Genomic DNA, 23,029 nt, shown 5'->3' with positions numbered 1-23,029 from the left:
TATACATTGTAGTTTAAAAGTTAAACAAAACCCAATAATGTTGAGGAAAATAAAAGAGAATGAAAAGTTTGTGAACCTTGAGGCAAAACAAGAAGTTATATTTTCTAAATTCTAAGGAGAAGAATTACAAAATAATTAGTAAAAAAATAAGTACAATTTCTATGGGTATATATAGGAGCTTACTTGTCCTTAATATATATAATTAACAAATTGTTTAGTCACACTACGGACATATTCCTTATTTAATTTCTCCTTATTTAATTTAAGGTAATATGGAAAGTTTAATAATTATTTTTTAAACTCAAATGGAAAGTTGAACTTTTTTTTAAAATTTATTTTTACGAAAACCGCACAAAAATAGCTTACCATATATGTCAATTTATGTGAGGGCATATTTGTATGTCAAAAAGTACAACAGTGGTATTATCAACTTAATATTTTACCATTAAAATTTAAAAATTATATAAAAGTACTATGAAAGATAAAACTTTTTTTATGTTAATTTGATGAGAAAATATATTTCAAATATTAATCAAAGTAAAAATAATTTTAATTCTTCATAAATAAAACATGACAACTAATTTGAGACGGTGAGAATATATATAAGGCAAGGAATTCGTAGAACAAAGAAAAACTCAATTACTTCTTTGAATAATAATCATAAGAAAATAATTACACTAAACAAGGAAACATTTGTTCTATTAATTTATCTTTCTTAATTTTTTCTCTTTTTTTTCTTTACCCAACATATATAATACTTTATATAGTTCCCAAAAATACAATCTAGACAAATTTAGTTCCAAGCAACGAAAAGTTGATTTAATCAGAGATTTTAAATTTGAATAATGTGAATGAAAATTTCTCAGTATCACATGTATGCTTTCAAATATTTAGTCGTCTTATTCGATGATAATTCAAATTAGTCAAACATGATAATCTAAATAGACCGACGAAAAACTTTCATAATCATTTTAATTTGAGCGGTTCAAGATTAGTAGATTGAAAAATAAAAATCAACCTTTTTTTTTTTGTATAATTCAAAAATTTCGCCATTCAATATCATCTAAAAGTTTGAGTCAATCATGAATTCCTTCAAAACTAATTGTTTTCATCCGAAGGACCTTCGAGACGAATATAATCATACATGAGTCCTCTAAAAGGCCTATCACCTCTACTTTGTGTGAGATACAAAATATTTGTACCAAAACTAAGGAGAGAGCCAGGAACATTTATAGTATATAGTCTGTATATTCCATGTATACCATGTCTTGCTATCGCGTTATCCTTCCCTATCAACCCTGTCGAATAGTGAGGAGCATCGATTTCTGGATCATTGAATCGAACCTAAAACGTTTGGAACAAATTAAAAGATGCAATTATAAGTCGATAAAAGCCTATGTCATGATGTTTCGAATTTCATGACAATGACTATTTTTCAATCACAAGACCAAAAAGTGGCTATTTGTTAGTCATAAATAAAATGATTGAGAAATATTATTTGTACATACTTGCAATTCAGCTTCATGTGCTGAGGCCAATGCTAGTTGAAGAGTATAGTTTGATGATTGATCAACATCTTCAAGATCAAATAGAACTTGCCATGTTGTAGGTGCATAAGTCTTGTTCCCATCATCACTATAAATATCACCAAAGTCATAATCAAGATTCTATAAACTGAGTTTTTGATACGACAAAAGTCATTTTCTAGTGTTTGGTTATGAAAAATGGTTTTTGAGACTCTTAAAAATATCGTACGATACGTAATGGATCATACAAAAATATTCCTTTTTCGAGGATCTAATATACAGGTGCGACAACGTCTTTGAAGGATATGAGCAACATAGAATAATAGATGCTAAAGCATGTAAAGATGTAAAATATATCTATGATAATAAAACTATGTTGTTCAGACTCCACAAAAATATCACCGGCTACATGTCAGATCGTACAAATTTGGAGGATCTAATATACAGGTGCGACAACATTTTTAGAGAGTCCGAACAACATAACTACATTATATAAAAAGATGCTAATTAAAGGGTGTAAAGGAGTTGTGAACATACTTGTAAAAATATCTATTGAGATGAGCAAAGAACCAATCTGTTTGATAGTTACTAAATCCAACAGTAAACACCAAATCATCATCAGGGTATATCTCTGTATACCTATCCCATAATCCATATTGCCTATACCTGAAAAAACCAACAAATCACATTTCTCAACAACAATAACATATCCAGTGTAATAATTTACGTAGACCTTACATATACCTTGTGTTAGGTAGAGAGGATGTTTCCGACCCTCAGATTACATTTCTCAACAACAATAACATATTCAGTATAATAGTCTATGTAGACCTTACACATACCTTGTGTTAGGTAGAGTGGATGTTTCTGACCCTCATATTACATTTCTCAACAACAATAACATATCTAGTATAGTAGAGTCTACTTAGACCTTACACATACCTTGTGTTAGGTAGAGGGGTTGTTTCTGACCCTCAGCTCGATAAACCAATATGAAATTGACACAAAAATTCGATATCTAAATGGATTTTTTCTAACCTTTCTTGATTATGTACAACATATAATTGGTTCAAGAGTTTTGGTTGTGCATCAGGGATGAAGAATTCAGCAGCTGTTCTATCAGGAATTCCAATTTCCCACAATGTTGGACCATTTCTTGGAGCATCATATATTAGAGTGTCTAACTTTTTTCTTGATCCTGTTTTATTAATTAAACATATTAGATATGTAAAATATATAATTTAATATTACTTATAGCCAATAAATAAAAATTTCAATAGATACAAAGATCTCAGAAAGGGAATCATGGAGCAACAGTAAAGTCTAAGACGTGGAATCAGCTAGTGATACTAGCATCAGACAAGCAATTTACATCATGACCTCCTTTAGGTATGGCCCCACCATGACCTTACATGAATACGAGTTGCTTCGTGCATCGAGCAGACTTTTTTTAGGTACTAATTAAATTTGAACCCATCTTTTGAAAGTGTTGAATTTAAATCATCACAAACTCTAATTTTCACCTACGTTGCTAGGAACTCTCCAAAAATGATGTCTCACCGTGTCAGATTCTCCAAAAAATGCACTACTTTTGAAGAATTCGATATGCATCTAATGTAAATATACCGGACTTTCAGATATCACCTCACTATTTGATGTAAATGGAAGAGTAGATATAACATTACTCCCTCCATTTTGATTTACCAACATTGAGAAGCTTAAGACATATTTAACCCCACAAGTTTTTTTTTAAAAAAAATTATTTTTTTCTTAAACTTCGTGTCAATTCAAACATAGAATGTAAGACGTAGTTCCCGACCTGGGGTGACAATAATGTACGGATCGTACATGTAATCTCCAACAAATCCAGGCACCCAAGCATATAAACTATAGTTCCCTGGAATAATATTCTTGATCAAGAAATAACCCTCACTATCTGTTTGAGTCCAAAATTGATAAGCCTAAAGAACAAAGATACAAAATGGTTATTTTTGCAATTCAGGTAACAAGTACCAATTCACAAAAATGACCTAAAATAAATAACAATTTGCAAAAATAGCCCAAAATAGAGATAGCAATTTGCAAAAACTAACCTTATTTTCTAATTGCCAAGATCCAACATTTCCTGGAGCAGCCAGTCCAACAAAAGCTGAGTTTGCAATCATAGGACTTTCGTTAACATATCTACAAAAAATGGCCAAATTTTTTGTTAACAAATCAGTCATTTTCTTTAACATAAAAGGGGTGGTAAATGTACCTATCTCGAACGAGCAATCTGCCACTTACAATACCACGTTGATCAGCTCGAGCATAATCCTCCGAGAGAGGGAAATTATACGGCCAATTTTCAGTCTCAACGAGCATTTGTTCTTTTGCATCGGTCCATAGAGTGAGAGGGTCTGGCTCATCAGGTGAAAGCGAGTTCATGTAGACAAAAACAGGGCCAAAAACTTTTTTCCAGGGCTCTCCAGTTGTAAACTTTAGTCCCAATACTTCTCCAGCATAATGTGTACTAAAGAACATCTGTTACATTGATTGGTCAAGTCACCAAACAAGAAGATATCACAACATCCCATAAACTTGGGCCGGTATGATGTGATGTGAACATATTTTAACTTGCGTATATAAGCTATTAGGTACTTACATTTAGATTTACTGGGCCGGTATGAGAAGTAAGGTCTTGTTTGACGGGCCCACCCGTTCTGAACTCGTCGGACGGGGTGATCATCCAAAACCCGATTCGCGGAGTCTGGCTGATCCATCCATGGACCCGGTTATCCTTGTTTTCACAAGAATATTGATATTTGTCATCAACCTAAAACATATACATAAAATTTTAAGGGAACAAGAACTAAATAATAGGGATAATCACGGTCTTGCGCACTTCGACCATCTAGTATACAAAATATACATATGTATTCATTTATTATAGTGTATATTTCAATCATTAAATTTGTAACTTCATAATTTATTATGAAATTTACCTCTCCTTTTATGAAAGAATTGTTTGGGTTTGTAAGAAGAACAGCTTCTTTATAATCAAGTTTTTGGCCCACTTCACGATCATGGGCCGTTGGCATAATCCTTTGTCTTTCATCTGAAATTGCCATATATTGGAACCTGGCCCAACAATGAAAATTATCAACTTTAATTATTATTTTTTTAAAGAAAAATTATAAATCATGACCCCACATCCCTATAGTGGGGGCATCCCGTGTTAGCAGGGTGGTGTGATGTAGACCGTCTATCCTAATGAAAGAATTGAAGGTGTAGCTACATCGACTCCAGTTCAGGGTGGTCATTTGAACACATATCATCGAAAAATTTATATTGTGCTTACAAAAAATAATGATGTATATATATAAGTCAAAAGAAACTTTTTATAAAAGATATATACTAAAGTTTTAAACATTCTTAATTCCTAACTTCATAACTGGTAACTACTTTCACGACTCGAACGTGACCAATAAAATAGAATTTTAACAATATGATAAGGAAATATATACATACAATGTTTCCTTGAGCTTGAAGACAATTCTTCCTTGGTAAACATCAATATCTGGCCATCCTTCTAAACGTTCCAAAATTCCATAACAATAAAATCCAGAAATTCCTCTTAATATTATAAACCTACCAAAAATTAGGTGAAAATCAAATATTACATATTTTAAATAAATTATAAAAAGCTTAATTAAAACAATAATTAAATAAAAGATTAGGAAAAAAAATTAGCACCTTTTGTCAATATTCATGGAAAGTTGTTTGGAATCTAAAGAATCCCAAGTCCTTGTGAATGAAAGCTCCACTTGATTTTCATCTTCCATAATAACCTTAAAATTTGTTGCATGAAGTCTGTATACATTTTATCGTTAACAAATCGTCTCGTATTTTTTTCTTCTATTAATTAAAGAAGTTGTAACGTGAAATGAATTGACAAAATGCATCAAAATAAAAAGATATGAACTTATCATAATTACGTTTGAATCAGCTTCCATGCAACTCGATTAAATTTACTCTACTCTTTCCCAATAAAATTTAAGATTCAAAAATTTATAGAAATAAAATTAAAAAATATATATATATAATATCGACAAAGAAAACTTACTTGTCAAAAATCCCTTTTTCTTCTGGTTTGTTCCAAACAAGATCCCAATACCTAATTTTATTTTCAAGTATACAAAATAAATTGAATATTATGACTAAGAAAAAATATTTTAAATGAAATAATTAAAAGATTAAAAAATAAAAACTTACCCTCTGTTGTCATCTTTATTTCCATTTTCCAATAAATTATCAATTTCATTATATTGTATTCCAGTAACCATTCCACCAGGAATAGAAAAAGTAATATTAAATATTCCATTATCCACCGCAACCTTCAAAAGAAAAAAATAAATAAGAATATCGTATCAATCTTTTACGTTTCGATTTATTTTGCTTGAATTTTTTAAAAATATCATTAAATGTGTATAGAATTCTTCAAAAGTACATTAATGTATTTTTGAAGGATCCTCATAAATACGATAATATTTTTAAAAAATCTGTACGACATAAAAAGGTTTAAAAAGAGGGAAAAAAAGATTTTACATAATCATCATCCAGTCTTAAAATTTGTACTGGTGGAAAATCTTGCTGGTCTTGTTGACTATTTTTCTTTGATACATTCCTGCAAAACAAATTATACCAAAAAGAAAAAAAGAAACACAAAAAATTAAGAAATAAGTAATAGAAAACCTTAAAAGTGGTCGCGACACTATTAAAAAATGTGATACAGTAAATAAGAATTAGAAATTTTGAATTGAGACTGAATTAGAAATTTTGAATTCAAGTCTCAGACTTTCGGTATACAAAATACTTTGGTAGAAAGTTGTTCCCCCAAATGGGATCCTACGCGGTGTAAATTCAAAATAATTGAACTTTAATACAGATATCAAATATCAAATAGAAAATCCTAACAAATATGATAGGATGAATGAGATATTTCTAGCTTTGATCAAAAATATCAAATTCAAACTCCGAATAGAAAACACATTTCAACTAACCCACCACCCCACCTCAATTGATAATGATATAAAATAATTTTTATTTATATACCACACACATTAAAATTAAAAAAAAAATTATTTTTGAAGAAAATATTTTTCGTTTCACAATATAGGTCAAAAGTTTGGTAACATAGAGTCACAAGTACCAATTCACGGGTCTCATTTAACTTCTACCACTTTCTTCTTTGTCTTTTAATCAAAAACCACCTGGCTATGTTGATTGAATATACCCGTAAATCAGTAATAAAGTCAAAATTTTTATTCTAATAAACTAAAATATTTAGCGAAAAGCAAATATAAAAACAAAACTAAAGAAATTTAATATAAGATATTCATATTTTTTAAAATTTATATATATCATGTAATTTTTCAACGAATGAAATTATTTTCGACAAATATTTTTTTTCTTCCCTTTTAAATGTTTTTTAAAAAAGATATGTTCACGAGATCATATTGTGTGGTGTGAAAAGTAAAATAAAAAGATAGGAATTTGGATGAATCATTTTCATTAATGGGAAGTTGACAAAGTTAGTTTATATGAGAACGAAAGAATATGTATAATGGCAAATTCTTAGAGAATTTTTTGTTTTTTCCATCACATATAAACAAACTTTTGACATGTGTCATTCACTCGATTTTTAAAATTATTTTTAGCAACGTACTTTCATATAATTTTATGAGTAAAATCTAAATAGCATAGAGTGCATACAATTTTTACCTCTATTTTTATACGATAGAATAGCTATTTCCGAAAGAAAATTAACCAAAAACAAGAAGAAGAAAATGAAGAGTATTTATAAAGGTATGTAAATTCTCCCAAAAATATTTTAAACAAAAAATGTTATCATCATTCTAACTTTTGAGTTGCCAATTAAGATTAATGGCTTAGTGATAAACGAAGCAGGATAAAATCTTAAAAAACACAATGAAAATTTCACCAAAACCAAAAAAATGATCATTTTAGCGTTTAATTTCTTTATCCGTCTAAAATCTTGATAACAAAGTCATAAAATTTTTATATTAATAAAATAATCGATATTTGTCAACTAATTCAAACACTATAATTATATAAAACACATAAAAAAAAATATCAGCTCAACTAAGACAACAGCAAACATTAAACATACAAAACAATCTTAGTCAATTCTAAAATTAAATGCTGGTCAAATAACAGAACACTAATTAAAATTAAAGTAAATAAAAGTAAAGAACACTTAACTGTTTTTTTAAAGAAGATTCAGCCAGCAAAAATAGTTGAAGCAAAATTCCCAATAATCCAAGAACAAAGCTCCATTTTTTCTTCATTTCTCTCAACTTCTAAACAAAATTCACACAAATAAAAATCATATATATATAAACATTATTTATAAAAGAATTATTTTCTCGTATACAACGAAAAAATGAAATACTAAGAAGAAAAAGATTCTATTATATATATATATATAATTAGACAATGCATATACCTCTTGTGTTGTGTAAATAATGTGAAGAAAGCAAGAAAAGAAGAAGCAAAATATTTTTCAAAAAATAAAATAAAATAATTTTTTTTTGTCTTGTTTTTTTACTAGGGGTGGGGTGGGGTGGGTAGGTAGGAAGAAATATATATGAAAGATTTAGTGTGAAATCCAAAAGAGTAGTAAAAGCGTTACAACTTACAAGATTTGTTTTGAGAGTAAAATTAGAGCTCATTTCTTGGGTTTATATACAGATAATAATTTTTAGATAATAATTTTTGAATGTATTTAATGTGATAATTTGTGTTATATGTAGTATCTCACGTGTATTATGTGTTTACTTGTTTAATTTTAAATATGAGTTTAATTTATGTAAATTCGAAACTGAAAGAGGTAAATGTTAATTGAAATCTAAATAAGTTCTTCTGAATTGGTTTTAGAAAAAATTGATTTTAAATCAAAAATAACAAATCAAATTTAAATGACTTTTAAGTAAAAAAAATAAAAAATAGGGAAGGCTATTTTTGACTTTTGACTTATTTTAAGTCATTTTAAACTTATTTTAACTCTTAGCATTAAAATACTATTTTTCAAATCATTTTCTAAGATATTATTTAATAAGGAATAGTTTGATAAAATACTTGTATTATTACTTATTTTCTTAATGAATGTCCTAAATCAATCTGTGACAAACAAAAGTGAATAGAGAGTGTATTTTTATATTTGAAAAATACTTTCAGTCTCCAAAAATAAAAAACGTACTAAAAATATGTTTGATCAACTTTTAAAACTAATTTAAATACCCTTTAACTAGATGACACGTTTATGCATTATGTCTTAAATTTACTTCTGTTTTAATTGGATATTTCCATTTAGATTTTCTTCTCTTAGAAGACTATCCTCAACTTTCCTACCCCGTTATCATTAATTTAGTTTCACATTGCGTAAAACTTGGCTAAGTATTTTAGAGAACACATTTTTAATTAGAAATTTATTTAAATTCGAAATTTTTTGTTAAGAGTAAATGAATTTTACTTATCTCATCACATTCTAGTATGTGATAACTAAGTGCACAGCATGTTAGGGATCAATTTCTTTTGTTAATATCTTTTCAACCGAGCCCATTGCGTTCTACTTGGTTATTGCATTTTACATCTAGCTTCTATGTGACTATAGATTTTTATGAGATCCAAAAATAATCTTTTCTTTTAAAAAATTTGTTTTTGTAGATACCTTTTGATTACTATATTAAGAACATATATTATAAAAAAAAATTAATTATATATACGTAACGCATTTTTCAAATAATTTATTAGCTTAGAAATTTGACAATCCTTCTTGACTCGCCTTTTGTAAGGATCATCACATGCTTAGTTTTGATTGTTAGTTCTACTTGTATTTGATTAATATTTTTTCTGTCTAACAATAGTTGCTTACTATACTAAAAATAGTTATTCCATAATATTTGTTCAATTTAAAAAATAAAGAGATAATTTATATTTTGTGTCTATTTTACCCTTATTGTTAGATACTATTTTCATCTAACACATTACTGCATTAAGTTTAATAAAATCGAAGGATATTATTTATTGTTTCTAAGGGGTGTATGGCGTCAATAGTGGACAAATATCAGGGACGGACCTACAGAGATATATATGAATCCACTTTGTTGAAAAATAACACCGTATATATGTATATTTGATCAGTTTTTAAAATTTTATTGTGAAACTTACATAAATATATTATAATAAAAAATATTTACCATTTATAGCAATAATATTTCTTTTTTAATTGACCACTTTTAATTCATTTATAATATAAGTTTAATTAATATATAAAGAACAATTTTTTATTCACATATAATATAAACTTTGATGATAGATAATTCATCTATCACACATTTTATTTAATACACTTATGATATAATGTATCAAATTTTTACCAAACAAACATAATCTATGTTAAAAAACAATTATAATTCATATATATTGCATACATAATTCACTTTTAATACATATTGCAGATTTAACATAGTATTGCTATAAATGATAGTAAATAAAATGTATTGCTAAAATCAGTAATCATTTATTAAAATGTACCAATTTATGTAGTTTTTCCAATTTTATATGTATATATATATTAACTTTTGAACTCACTAACACAAGTGTGATCCTTGATCGAGTGATGAAGAAGGCTCAATTTTTCCAGCCAACCTGAATTCAACTTCCGGTTACCACATTTTAATTTTATTTTTTATATCTTAAGTTCACTTTGTGAAAATCTTAGGCCCGTCACTGACAACTAACTTTGGAGAGAGGAATTAATTGGCAATTCAATTAGTTTGTCAAATATGAGAAGATTGGGGTAGTTGGTTTTGTGGTTTAAACGGTTGACTTAACTCACCTAATATTATGTGAATATTTAGTCATGTCAAACTAGGGAGAAAAAAAGGGAAAAATTAGTGAGTTTTAATGTGTAAAATCAAATTAATATTATCTTTTTTTAAAATATTTATCTGTTTTTAATAAACATATATTTATTTTTGAAAAAAGAATCAAGTATGTTATTGGAGTATTGGAAAAGTGTAACGATCTGTTTAGTCGTTTTGAGCAGCAGATTTTATTTCTGGAAAAACAGGCTGAGACGACGGAAACCACAACGGACCGTCATGAGCACGACGGACCATCGAGGGGTCTCGTTTCAAAACACTTAGAAATTCTGAAATTGAGTGCTGAAATCGACTCTCTGAACTCTGTGACGGACCTGCAGGACGGACCGTCACAGGCACGACGAACCGTCGTGATCCGCCGTTTCAAAACACTTCAACTCTTGAGAATTTGGTACAGGGAACGATTCTCTGAATGTCGTGACGGAAGTGCAGGACGGACCGTCGTAGGTACGACGGGCCGTCACAGACTCCTTAAGGAAATCGAGTCTCTGACGAACCTGCATGACGGACCGTCGCAGGCGCGACGGGCCGTCACAGGTTGCGTAATCCCAGTCGGATTTCTTTACACGTTTTAAGGGACGTTTTGGACTATTCCTACTTTAATTATAAAGTTAGTGGGTTTATGTTAATAAGTCTAATTACTTGGGGGTTAAAAGAGGTAACCTTAAGTAAATTAGTGGGTTATTATTCCATCTTTTATTCTTAATTATATGCTAATTAAGGTAAAAGAAGGAGGGTTTGAATAAGAAAAAGAAAAGAACAGAAAGAGAGAGAAGGAGAATTGATAGAGAGAGACGAACGAAGAGGAAAAACACAAGGCTTTGGGAAATTCTTGCTTGATCACGAAATCTTCGGTGGAGGTAGGTTATGGTTTCTCTTACGATATTCGTAGTAAATTCTTAATAGCGAATGATATGTATTGATAATATTGTAAACCCTGCTATGTGCTTAATTGTATGCTTGCATGAATGTAATTATATAATTGTGATTATATAAGCATGATGAAGTTATTGAATCCCAAATCTTGAAAAACCCTAATCTCTTTGTTAATGATGAGGCCTTGGTATAAAAGAAGACGTGATGAACTAAAATAATGAGATTGATGATGCCTTGGTAAGAGAGAAGGCTTGATGAATTGATAGAAGGAGATCAGGGGATCGGGTGCCATGTTCCGTTACCAGGATAGTATATGAGGATCGGAGTGTCACGTTCCGACACCAGGATAGAATATGGATCGGGTGCCACGTTCCGGTACCAGGATAGAATATGAGGATCGGAGTGTCACGTTCCGACACCAGGATAGAATATGGATCGGGTGCCACGTTCCGGTACCAGGATAGAATATGAGGATCGGAGTGTCACGTTCCGACACCAGGATAGAATATGGACCGGGTGCCACGTTCCGGTACCAGGATAGAATATGAGGATCGGAGTGTCACGTTCCGACACCAGGATAGAATATGGATCGGGTGCCACGTTCCGGTACCAGGATAGAATATGAGGATCGGAGTGTCACGTTCCGACACCAGGATAGAATATGGATCGGGTGCCACGTTCCGGTACCAGGATAGAATGAGGATCGGAGTGTCACGTTCCGACACCAGAATAGTATATTGAGGAGCGGAGTGTCACGTACCGACACGAGAGGAATAAAGATAATGAATCTTGAAAGATGTTAATATACTCAATCTAATGAACCTAAATCCCAAATGAGTATGATGAGGAGGCGTGAGTCCTCATTGATGAGCTTGGTGTTGTAACCAAGGGTTATGGTAATTATAAATGCTACATGTTGAGTATCATAGTTGATTTTATGATATTACTTGGTATATACTGTTTTCTATTTTGAGTTGGCCGATGATATCTACTCAGTACCCGTGTTTTGTACTGACCCCTACTTTTATGTTTCCTTCTTGTTAAAATGTGGAGTGCAGCAAACGTGCCATCATCTTCAACTCAACCGCAACTCTAGCCAGTCTTCATTACTCCGGATATCAGGGTGAGCTAATGCTTCTAGCTTGGACTGGATCTTCCTCTTCATGTCTTGATGCCTTGAATTTCCGGCATGGACTAGCTTTTATGTATTTTTAGCTTCTTAGAAACTCTTAGTTTAGTAATTTGATCATAGATGTTCTTGTTGTGATGACTTCCAGGTTTTGGGAAATAATAGTTATTGAATTGGTTTTTATAAATAAGTTTAAGTCTTCCGCATTACTTTATGTTGATAGTACATTGAAATGTTAAAGTTTAGATTCGGTTGGTTCGCTCACACAGGAGGATAAGTGTGGGTGCCAGTCGCGGCCCGATTTGGGTCGTGACAAAAAGGCTTATCTGTGTCATATGTTAACAATTTGACTTATTTATGTTATTATCGTTATAGAAAAGGTTCAATCATGCTATTTTTCATTAACGAGATTTTCAAAATCATTAATATAATATAACCTCTTATTAAAAGTCCACGTCACCAATATAAAATCAAATCATTTAATCGAAATAAAAATAAAAACCCAAAACTCATTAACATAAAATCAAACCCGACCTATACTCCAAAGTTATAGGATTACTCTTCAAAGACTACAAGTACCTTAATTATGAGTCATAAATAAAATGTTCAGAGAATAAAAATTATATCTTACTAAGATATAAATAAAGATAAATATAGTCAAACATCTATTCTAATTAATATTTTTTTACATCTTCAATTAGTAGGATTTTATCTCCATAAAGACAACTCAACATTAAAATAGGTTTTTCTTGATTTTGTCAACCTAAACATTAATGTGTATTAAATTAAAATCTACTTATAAATATTGGTATTTTAAAACAAAATTAAGCAGTCATTTATATCTCTTTCTGTTTCAAATTTATCCATTTTTTGTTTCATTTAATTACTTGGACCACCAATTAAATAAGATCTCTAAGAAAATAAAATGTAAAAGTAAATAAATATTAACAGTGATCAATTATCTTCTTCGATGAGAAGGGGGTTTAAGCAGATAGATTCAATCAAATTCAATATTTTTAACAGAGAACATAAATAAAAATATAAAAATTTAATAATATTCAATAAATAAATACGAGAAAAATTCTTTTGGCCATAAAATTTGATTAGAATGATATTTTACTTATGTTATTTTATCTTTTTAAATATTTTTACTCTTTTAACTTTAATAAATTTTAATTAAATAGAAAAATATCAATTTATTTTAAAATTAAAAAATATCATAAATTTTTAAAAAATTCTGTCCAGATGTTATTAGTGGTAAGATGAATATTAAATTTCAATTTTATTAAATGATCTTCAAAAGTTATAAAAGACAGATAATATGAACGGAAAAAATAATTACCATGGAAAAGGGACTTAATTTTTTTGTCACTAGTATTAAAGAACAAATTTGTTGGTTTCAAAACCAGTTCTTGGTTTTGTAACAAACTAATTTGTGATTATTATGCATATTAATTACAGATAATGCTATATTTAAGAGGTTAAGATTAGTGTGATTAGCATGGTCCATCGATAGAAGTAGACTCAAAATTTAAATTGTACATGGATTCAATCTTTTACGAATCTTAGCAACGAATTTATTATAATTATAATTATAGTTAAACTTTTGTTTCGAACTAATTCAACTTATTTTGAATTTCATTTTTTACTAAGTTTTATTTTTATAGGTACCACATAGAACCCCTACACCCAACCCCACCTTAAAAAAGATAAAAGAAAAAAAAGAATGGACCCCTAAAAGAGTTAAAAATAATAAGAAAACTCAAATTTGCCATTCTCCTAAAGGTTATAATTAGGCCAAGAAACTTTATTGTCATTCTCCTTAATTAAAAAGTTTCAAAAATTGGCTCTATTGATATACGCATCTCTTAAGAAAGCTTTAATTATAATTAAAATAATTATTTTTAGTATGAGGATCAAATAATATGAAACAAAACGAGCATTTTCATTGTCTAGTGACTTTAATATAACTTTTACAGAGGTATTCAAAAAGTGAATATAAAATGCACTTTTGTTGCTACAATTCTGAGGGATCAAAAGTGCTAAAATAAAAAAGTTATGATGAAGATGTGGACGTTTTTATATTTTTTTGGGATCATGTGATACCAAATTAAAAGGACCACTCGTGACTTTTAATTAACCTTATTATAATCCATAATGGATGCCTCACCTTTTAAAAAAATAAAAATAAAATTAAGAACCTTTTTATGTTGCAAAGTTTCACACAAGAAAAGAATTATGAAAGGACATATAAAAGTTAATTTTTTTAGGTCTTACTAAACAGAGTTATTTGATACTTATATTGATAAAATATAATTGATTTTTTATGAAATTAGTTGGGATATACGTAAGATAGACCTAAGACCAGAGTATATTTGTGTTGTGCAAATGTTCATTAAATATAATGTTACCCACATTTGAAATAGAGAAATTACTCACTATTAACCCCAACGGTGGAAAATATATTTTCTCGTGTCACATAAGGTAAATATAGGCAAATTTTTATGATTAACATTAATCAATAACTTGGTAGAAGAATCTTTACATTGTCAATGTATATATATAAATAATGATCATGATCATCGTTCTTCAGAATTCACTAATGAAATCATATTGAGTATATTATCATGAAATAATCATTTTATCACTGATGAGGTCCTTCTAAACGAAGATAATCATACATTACTCCTTGAAAAGGGTTAGTAGCTATTGTTTGTGTAAGAAAAATTGTGTTTGTTCCATTTACAAGTAGATTGCCCTTTACTTCGATACTATAAAGAAAATATAATCCATGAATACCATGTCTCGCGATTGCATTATCTCCCCCTATTTTTCCTGTCGTAAAATGAGGTTCTACAACTTTTTCATCGTTGAAACGAACCTTATAGAGAGAGAAACAACAATGATTCGCTGATTTTTCACGTATAATTTAAACACATAAACAAAAAGAATAGGAAAATTGACTTGATTGAAATGAAACATACTTGTAATTTAGCTCCTTGAGCTGCTGCAAGAGCTATTTGGAGAGTGTAATTTGATGCATTGTCAACAATTTCAAGGTCAAATATAATTTTCCATGTGGTAGATATATAGGTCTTGTTTCCTATATTCCTGCACAAGGAAGTGACATGGTTATTCGACAAACAATAATAACAAATTCAATATAATTTCGATGTCTTATATTTTATTTTTTTGTATTTAGCTTATTGTTAGAGAATGATGCCTATATATATATATATATATGCATGTCAATACATACATACTATGCCTTGATGGGTGATTTACAAAAAAAAAAAAATAAGTGACATTCTGGAACACTAAGCTCACACTATGTGCAAAGACACTTGAAAGTGACCACTTAGATTACACAATAACAATTCTTACGGTTACACTAAGCTCACACTATGTGCAAAGGCACTTGAAAGTGACCACTTAGGTTACACAATAACAATTCTTATGGTTACGCCAAATCTCCCTTTCGTTACAAAAATGGCTAGGGGTTGGCAACTTGCCCAATCAATGACTTTGGCATTGGATGTTTCAAAAATAGAGATTATTGGGTAAATTCAATACAATACACTCCTTTTTAAAGTAAATCTAATTTTATTATTTAGATTCAAAGATATATCTTAAATGAAAGAAACGAGAACAAAAAAGAATAATTCACAAAAAAAAAAAGGTAAAATGACAAGTCGAACGCACTAAGTTCCTTCTAAGCATGGGGATCAGAGAAGGGAAACAACTTAAACTCGAAACCTCTGGTCACGCGACAACACCACTTATGGACGCACCAAATTAAATCTCCCCTTACTTACAACAATAAAAATAAACTTCAAAAACAAGAATCATAGGATATAATACATACCTAGTAACATGAGCAAAAAACCAATCTTTTGAGTAATTGCTAGTCCCAACATTGTAGACAAGATCATTTTCAGGATACAAAATACTATATTGTTCCCACAAACCATATTGTCTAAATCTGCAAACCAAAAATAAATGTGAATGAGCTACAATATTTTCAAATATAACAAGAAAATATTCAAAATAGCCATTGAACATTTTTCGATCATACATTGATTCAACATTGTTTTGGTATACGTGCACGTTATATTCTGGAGGTGGCGCTGGAACGAAAAACTCAGCAGCTGTTCGATCTGGTACACCGATTTCCCAAAGTGTAGCTCCATTTCTAGGAGGATTATAAACCAAACTCCCTAAATCAATACTAGAACCTGCATTGATACACATTCAAATTGAAAGAAAAACGAAAATGAGTTCATAAGAGCACTGAAATTAACAAATATGAGTAGTACAATAGTCTCATTCTAAACAAACATCGAATGAACAACAATAACAACATATTCAGTGTGATTCCATAAGTACTGAAGTCATTGAATTAACAAATTAAATAACATAAGGCCTAAGTAAGAAATCAAAACCTGGAGTAACTTGTACATCAAAAGTGTATTTGTAATCCCCCATAATTCCTGGAACGGTTGCATACAAATTATATGTACCAGATATGACATTTTCTATGGTGAAATTCCCCATAGCGTCTGTTTTAGTCCAAAATTGATAACCCTATAAACAAAACGAAATAAAATTACTCTATTAATAATTTATGTTATTAAATTTTCTTATTAATTAATGAATCATGCAACTTTACTTTGTTTTCTCTTTGCCAAGATCCAACATCTCCTGGTGGTGCTAACCCTATATAACCGTTGGATGCGGATACTAAAGTCATAGAGCTGAAAATACAAATTATAGATGTTAAATAATTTTAGAAAATTTAATTATTTTCTTATATAGTCATGTTATTATGAAGATAGAAAAAAAGAAATCAAATTTATGTGTTTTGAGTTAAATGAGTAGAACTTTGTCTAATATTTTAGTTATTTGAATTATACCACTTTTATCTTATTATATTTCAATAAGATTTTTTAGAACAAGAACAATTATATAGTATTGTAACAAATGGCTAATATTTTGTTAACATGAAAAAGATATTTTCCTATTTATAATAGTATTGCAACTCTTTGCCTAGAGAACTAAAAACAATAGGCACGTTTCGTATTGAACGAATGTCGGATACAAATTTTTGTATTGATAATTCTTTTTGTAACTTAACAAAAACTTATCAAACAAAAAACTAAATACAATTCATCAACTTTGCAGATGAAACTTGACAAGATTCATATAACATTTTAACATAGCAAAAATCTATGATAGAAAAGAACACCCTATTATAGAACATTTTCTGTCACAAATCAGGAAAGTATTTATTTTTAATAATTATATATTTTGGGCAAATATTGAAGTATGAATGGGTAAAGATTTTGAGGATATAGTAGAATCATTTCAAAAGGATTAATATCTTGGGACCAAAGATTTTGTTTCTTTTTTGTCAAGGAGAGTTACATTTCTGATATAATCATCCATAATGAGTTTTAATGATGTAACTGAATTAAAAAGAATCTTACTTAGATTCTCATTCTCATTCGCGTATAAATACGAGTTCAATTAACTTATAAATATAAATTAAATTTATAATTTATTTATCAGATTATGCAACTTTATTTTGTTTTTCGCTTTGTCAATATCATATTTCGTGATCATATAGTAATACTGAAAATAGAAATTATACATTTTAAATATTAATGAAATTTAGTTTAATTGCACTCATAACATTATCACACAAGAACTCGAAATTAAACAATACAATTCCATTTATGAGACACAATAGAGTTTTCGCGATAAAAATAGATTATTAATTGAATCCATAATAATCAAAGACACTCCATTTTCTAATTTTGATGCATAAATGATATCTACACAGATACTAAAGAATGAAAGCCAGAGATAACTACCTGTCGTTAATAAGAAGCTGGCCTCTAACCATTCCCCTTTGATTAGATTTGATGTACTCTTCTGAAACTGGAAAATCATAAGGCCAGCTTGCAACTTCTTGATTCATCTGTAAATTCGACATGGAATGCTTTCAGTAATATGTTAACTGAACCACTTCGACATCCCAAATCGATACTATTCTCCATGTCTCAATTTATGTAACACACTTTCCTTTTAACTCAGTCGCAAAAAGAATTGACACTTTTTAACTTCAAAATGTTTATTTTACTCTTAATGAATCTATGACATGTTTTTAGACCACAAACAACGTCACATAAATTGGGACGTAGGGAGTAGAAAATAGTAAAAGATTAATTCGTTACCCTTCTCTTAGCATCTTCCCAGAGTATGATGGGATTGTCCATAGCAGAAGAATTTGAGTTAAGATAGAGAAATACAGGGCCAATAACTTTTTTCCATGGCTCTCCTTGTTGAAATTTGATAACAAGATCATCTCCAGCAAAATGTCTACTTACAAATATCTGAGATAATGAAGAAATACTCAATAACAACTACTACTATTACTAGTATGTCTGAGTTTGAAACAAGTCGTGTATAATTAATTCAAATGTACTTACAGATAGTACAGTTGGACCAACATGTGAAGTGAGGTCTTGTTTGTAAGGTCCTCCAGTACGAAATTCATCATTAGGAATTATCATCCAAAATCCTACTGGAGGATTAGTAGAACTTACCCATCCATGAACTCTATCGTCTTTGTTATCACTTGCATAAAAGTATTTGTCATCCACCTGCAAATTTGTAGATGTAAATTTGTGACTTCCTAGGAAGTCACATGTTCGAGATGTGGAGACAGACTCTTGTAGAAATAGATCCTTGTGGTACGAGTACGACCCTTCTCTCACTCTGTGCACAGTAGGAGCTTAGTACATCGAGCTGCCCTTACTGTTATAACTTTATATAGCTTGCACTTCTCTATCTAGGACGAAGGACAACATGTTTGTACAATAAACAGCTTCAATTTCCTTCTTAACATAGGTATTGTTTACAATAGTTAAGTAAATAAAAGTGTCTCATATAACATATTAAGCTTTTAGATGATCTGGTCATACGTTCAACAGATACATGATCTAGAATACGATAGATCTTACCTCTCCTTTTAGGTTTGGGTTAGTTGGATTTGTCAAAAGAACAGCTTCTTTGTAGTCAAGTACCTTTCCCGTCTCTCGATCCACTGGCATTGGCATGATCCTCTGCCTCTCGTCCGAGATAGCCATGTAATGAAACCTATAAATTATAACATCAAGTTTCATACTCTGACCTTACCTCTACCTCGTGGAGATAGAGAGGTTATTTCCAAAAGACACTCAACTTAAAAAAACAGATGATATCTTAAGTAAATGATGAGGAAATGTAATTTAGTACATGTCCTGTTGAAGCTTGAACACAACTCTTAAATTTTCGATATATACAAGGGGCCATCCTTCTAAACGTTCAACGATAGCATACGTATAAAATCCAGGTGTGTCTCGTAACATCACAAACCTGAAAATTCATCGATTTAGCATACGTATACAAAATTGAGATTTCTGAAGAAAAGAAATTGAAAAAATTGAGCTTTTATAGTACACTTCACCTTAAGTCACTGTTTAATGGAAGTTCATCAGATTGAGAAGCATTCCATGTACTTTTAAACGATATTTCTGCCTGGTTTTCGGTATCCATAATGACCTCGAAATTATTTTCCAAGAACCTGGATTTTACGCGAAAAATGGACTTATAATTTTGTATGATCGAATTTCATGTATCATAATTTGTGACTATAAGGTAAAGATTACTTTTTTCGAGCTCTTTTAGACGTTGTACGATTCCAAAAAATATCCCAATACCTGAAAAATGTCATAGATTAAGCCAAACAAGTTTGAAACAGAGGGAGTAAGATGTTTATAGGTTATGTACCCTCTATCTTTTTCAACATTTTGAGTCGCGAGTAAGTTGTTGACTCCACCATATGATATGCTCGTAACAAAACCATATGGTGTTGATAATGTAACATTTACAATGCCATTGCTCATCGTCACCTGAAGAGAGACGATATAGGATAAACACGCGATAAGATGTGAAAAATCATGGATCAAAGTACAACAATTGAAAATGATGTACGATTAGACATATACTGGCTAGTTTAGGTAGGTAAACAGAACGATGGATAGTTAGAGGTATAAATTTACTTGGTTAGTTTGTATATCCAATCTAACAATCGGCGATTCTATCAATCTTTGCCTGTTTTCGGAAAAATAAACAGCAAATCAGTATGCAAATCTTCATAGAGATTAGATTACTCTTTCTATCAACTTAAAAAGAACTAAAATGCAGAAAATGCCCTGTTTTAGATTTGTACAAGAAGAAATGTCTCACATAATCAAAATCGAAACTTTTGTCATATCTCAACTTTATTCAGACACGTTATTTACATCAAATCAATAAATATATAACGAGTGTATTCTACAGGGATGTACTTTGGCTCTAATACCAAGTAAGAATTAAATAAGTTGATTTATGATCTGCATTTTAGTTTATTTCAATCTAATCAATTTAAAATTGAAGTAACTTTTTGGATGGGTAATAATTTGTTGATGAGTAAGTTAAGATCAATTTACTCGCACCTCAATTTTCGGATATATTCACTACCAAGTACATTTCTACCTCTTACGATAGTGTTCGGCTATTTGTACATCTCATCACACTTGTTACCTCTTACCAGCACAACATATATATTGAATAATTGAATTTATCCACTAAATCACACTAAATCGTGAAAAAAACTTTATTATAACACGTTAAAATACTCTGATATAAGAGTTAAATAAATGAAATAGAGACTTACCCATCAACTACCAACAATGTAAAAGCAACCATGGTAAACTCCACAACATATAATAAGCTTATAAGTTGCATATTCTTCCCCATGTTCTGCATTTTCACAATATAAATATGTTGATTGATTTATTTAATGAGGTGAATACTATATTAATTAACTTTAATTAATTGATTAAATATATATGGTGCATGTGTTAATTTACCTAATTCATCTACTATGGTTGCTGAAGCCATTAAATTAATTAAATGTCACAATATGAGTTGCTAAAATTAGGAGTTAGTCACGGACGTAAGTAACACAAGGACAGAAAAATGTAGTTTATTAGGTTCAACTTTTTTGACTTATACCCATATATATTTATTTAAATAAGTGAAATTAGTTGTAATTATTGAAAAAGTAAAGTACAAAATATTGTCAATAACGAAATTATGTAAGATTCTATAAGACAGGTATAATTTCAGTTAGAGTTCTTATAGACTATTTTACTAAAAAATTTTGTTCATGTCTATAGAATAGTTGATATATTTTCTCGTGAAAAGTCACTCCAAATATTTGTAAAGTCTTGAGATATTCATAAAAGATCAAAATGTAGCCAATACTCTTTTAACAATCAACTATTTCCATAAAAATTAAAAAAATCTTCACGCAAATATGAAATAAATTCGCAAAAAGTCCAAATCATTTTAAGACGGAAAATATACTATTAAGAAAGAGAACTACTTGTACTGTTTGATAAAAATATATAATTATTTTTTTTAGGCATTAAAATTTGTTCCAAACAAACATGTTACAACATATTAAATTACATAGGCTCAAAAATAAAACTCAAATATGAATGTTTAAAGGAAAAAAAAAAAACAAAACAAACAGATCAACAGAAGGGGTCAAAGGGTCAATTTCGCTAATTAACTATGTGAAATGGAATAAATTTTTCTTCGAAATAATATACCTTTAACTTGTGCGAAGTAAAATAAATTTACCCTTAGGGGAGGAAGCTAATAGCGGGTGATATCACGTGTCAAACAATTAAGAATCAACAAATACAAATGGAGGGTAAATTTGAATCTTTTACAAATTTTAGGGGAAAATTTAATTATTTCTCATCATTCAAAATCAAATTAAACTCTACCATCAATCACCTTTTTTTTTTCCTTTTCTCATCACCGTCTCTCTCCGTTATTATTATCACCATCACCTTCACTATCATCATTTCTTGGTCCTCTTTCTTTTTTCTTCTCTCAATCCCCGTCATCCCACCATAGAAGAAAATGCATAAATAATTTAAACATGCGATATAAAATATTATTTTAATACAGACGTATAGTCAAATAAAAAAAAGACTAAGAAAGAAAAGGTGATTAACAGTAAAAAATAGTATCATGAAAAGATAAAAGATGAATAAAATAATCGTATAGCGCCCAATAAAATGAAAAAAAAAACACAAAAAAACATAAGCTATATTCGTGATAATTCGAAATTCATAAATGATGAAGTTATTTAAAAATGAATAATTTTACGTACCTCTTTGTGGATTTTTTGTTTCTTTGTTTCTTCTAGTCTCATATGTTTCTCTTGTGGCAAAAAAACATTGGGAGAGACAATTTCTCATACGTTTATTTAATAATATATTATCATTTATTTAAAAGAGACTATAGATGGATAACTACTTCTAACCAAAAAAATAAAAATAAAAAAAGGAAAACTACTAATTAAGTAAATTTTAAAAAGTAAATATATTGTGCTATATGATTTTTGCACGTATCTACGAGGAAGAAAATTAATCATTAAGCTATGG

At 29.6% G+C, this 23,029-nt stretch overlaps 2 protein-coding genes across 5 annotated transcripts; both read right to left on the bottom strand.

Annotated features, from left to right (window-relative positions):
• Window positions 1–999: 999 nt before the first annotated feature.
• On the bottom strand, window positions 1,000–8,174 carry LOC101267191 (uncharacterized). The gene is made up of 16 exons (XM_026028313.2): window positions 8,035–8,174; window positions 7,791–7,888; window positions 6,114–6,192; window positions 5,781–5,902; window positions 5,632–5,682; window positions 5,262–5,378; window positions 5,037–5,156; window positions 4,511–4,646; window positions 4,171–4,341; window positions 3,784–4,049; window positions 3,620–3,710; window positions 3,346–3,487; window positions 2,565–2,724; window positions 2,064–2,192; window positions 1,509–1,635; window positions 1,000–1,344 (listed from the first exon to the last, which is right to left on the bottom strand). The coding sequence occupies exons 2-16, from the start codon at window positions 7,874–7,876 to the stop codon at window positions 1,099–1,101; spliced, it is 2,043 nt and encodes a 680-aa protein (XP_025884098.1). The 5' UTR covers window positions 7,877–7,888; window positions 8,035–8,174; the 3' UTR covers window positions 1,000–1,098.
• Window positions 8,175–14,964: 6,790 nt separating this feature from the next.
• On the bottom strand, window positions 14,965–22,938 carry RGL (rhamnogalacturonan lyase). Of its 4 annotated transcripts, none has more exons than NM_001365646.1 (17): window positions 22,756–22,938; window positions 21,241–21,326; window positions 20,585–20,636; window positions 20,313–20,434; window positions 20,192–20,242; window positions 19,990–20,106; window positions 19,779–19,898; window positions 19,505–19,640; window positions 18,971–19,144; window positions 18,716–18,874; window positions 18,353–18,459; window positions 17,149–17,233; window positions 16,922–17,063; window positions 16,555–16,714; window positions 16,345–16,461; window positions 15,464–15,590; window positions 14,965–15,360 (listed from the first exon to the last, which is right to left on the bottom strand). In NM_001365646.1, exons 1-17 carry the CDS (start codon window positions 22,795–22,797, stop codon window positions 15,124–15,126), a joined length of 2,034 nt encoding a protein of 677 aa, NP_001352575.1. In that variant the 5' UTR covers window positions 22,798–22,938; the 3' UTR covers window positions 14,965–15,123. The 4 variants fall into 4 exon arrangements, with proteins under 4 accessions (NP_001352575.1, NP_001352576.1, XP_025884087.1 ...); XM_026028302.2 differs by lacking the exon at window positions 22,756–22,938 and adding an exon at window positions 22,374–22,515 and having other exon boundaries at window positions 15,102–15,360; NM_001365647.1 differs by lacking the exon at window positions 20,585–20,636.
• Window positions 22,939–23,029: the final 91 nt, after the last annotated feature.

The sequence above is a fragment of the Solanum lycopersicum genome, chromosome 11 (genome assembly GCF_036512215.1).
Source record: "Solanum lycopersicum chromosome 11, SLM_r2.1".
Classification (NCBI taxonomy): Eukaryota; Viridiplantae; Streptophyta; class Magnoliopsida; order Solanales; family Solanaceae; genus Solanum; species Solanum lycopersicum.
Note: the sequence above shows the minus strand (reverse complement) of the source record. Positions and strands in the feature narration are given on the sequence as shown.

Bases quoted from the DNA above. Each gene is read 5' to 3' on its own strand.
- RGL (NM_001365646.1), bottom strand. From the start codon at position 22,797: ATGAGACTAGAAGAAACAAAGAAACAAAAAATCCACAAAGAG. The intron at 19,145-19,504 runs GTAAGATCTATC...ACAAATTTGCAG, and splicing joins ACCCAAACCTAAAAGGAGAG to GTGGATGACAAATACTTTTA. The intron at 18,875-18,970 runs GTAAGTACATTT...TCATTATCTCAG, and splicing joins TTGGTCCAACTGTACTATCT to ATATTTGTAAGTAGACATTT.
- LOC101267191 (XM_026028313.2), bottom strand. From the start codon at position 7,876: ATGAAGAAAAAATGGAGCTTTGTTCTTGGATTATTGGGAATTTTGCTT. The intron at 5,903-6,113 runs GTAAAATCTTTT...TTTCTTTTGAAG, and splicing joins TAAGACTGGATGATGATTAT to GTTGCGGTGGATAATGGAAT. The intron at 3,711-3,783 runs GTACATTTACCA...CATTTTTTGTAG, and splicing joins AGATTGCTCGTTCGAGATAG to ATATGTTAACGAAAGTCCTA.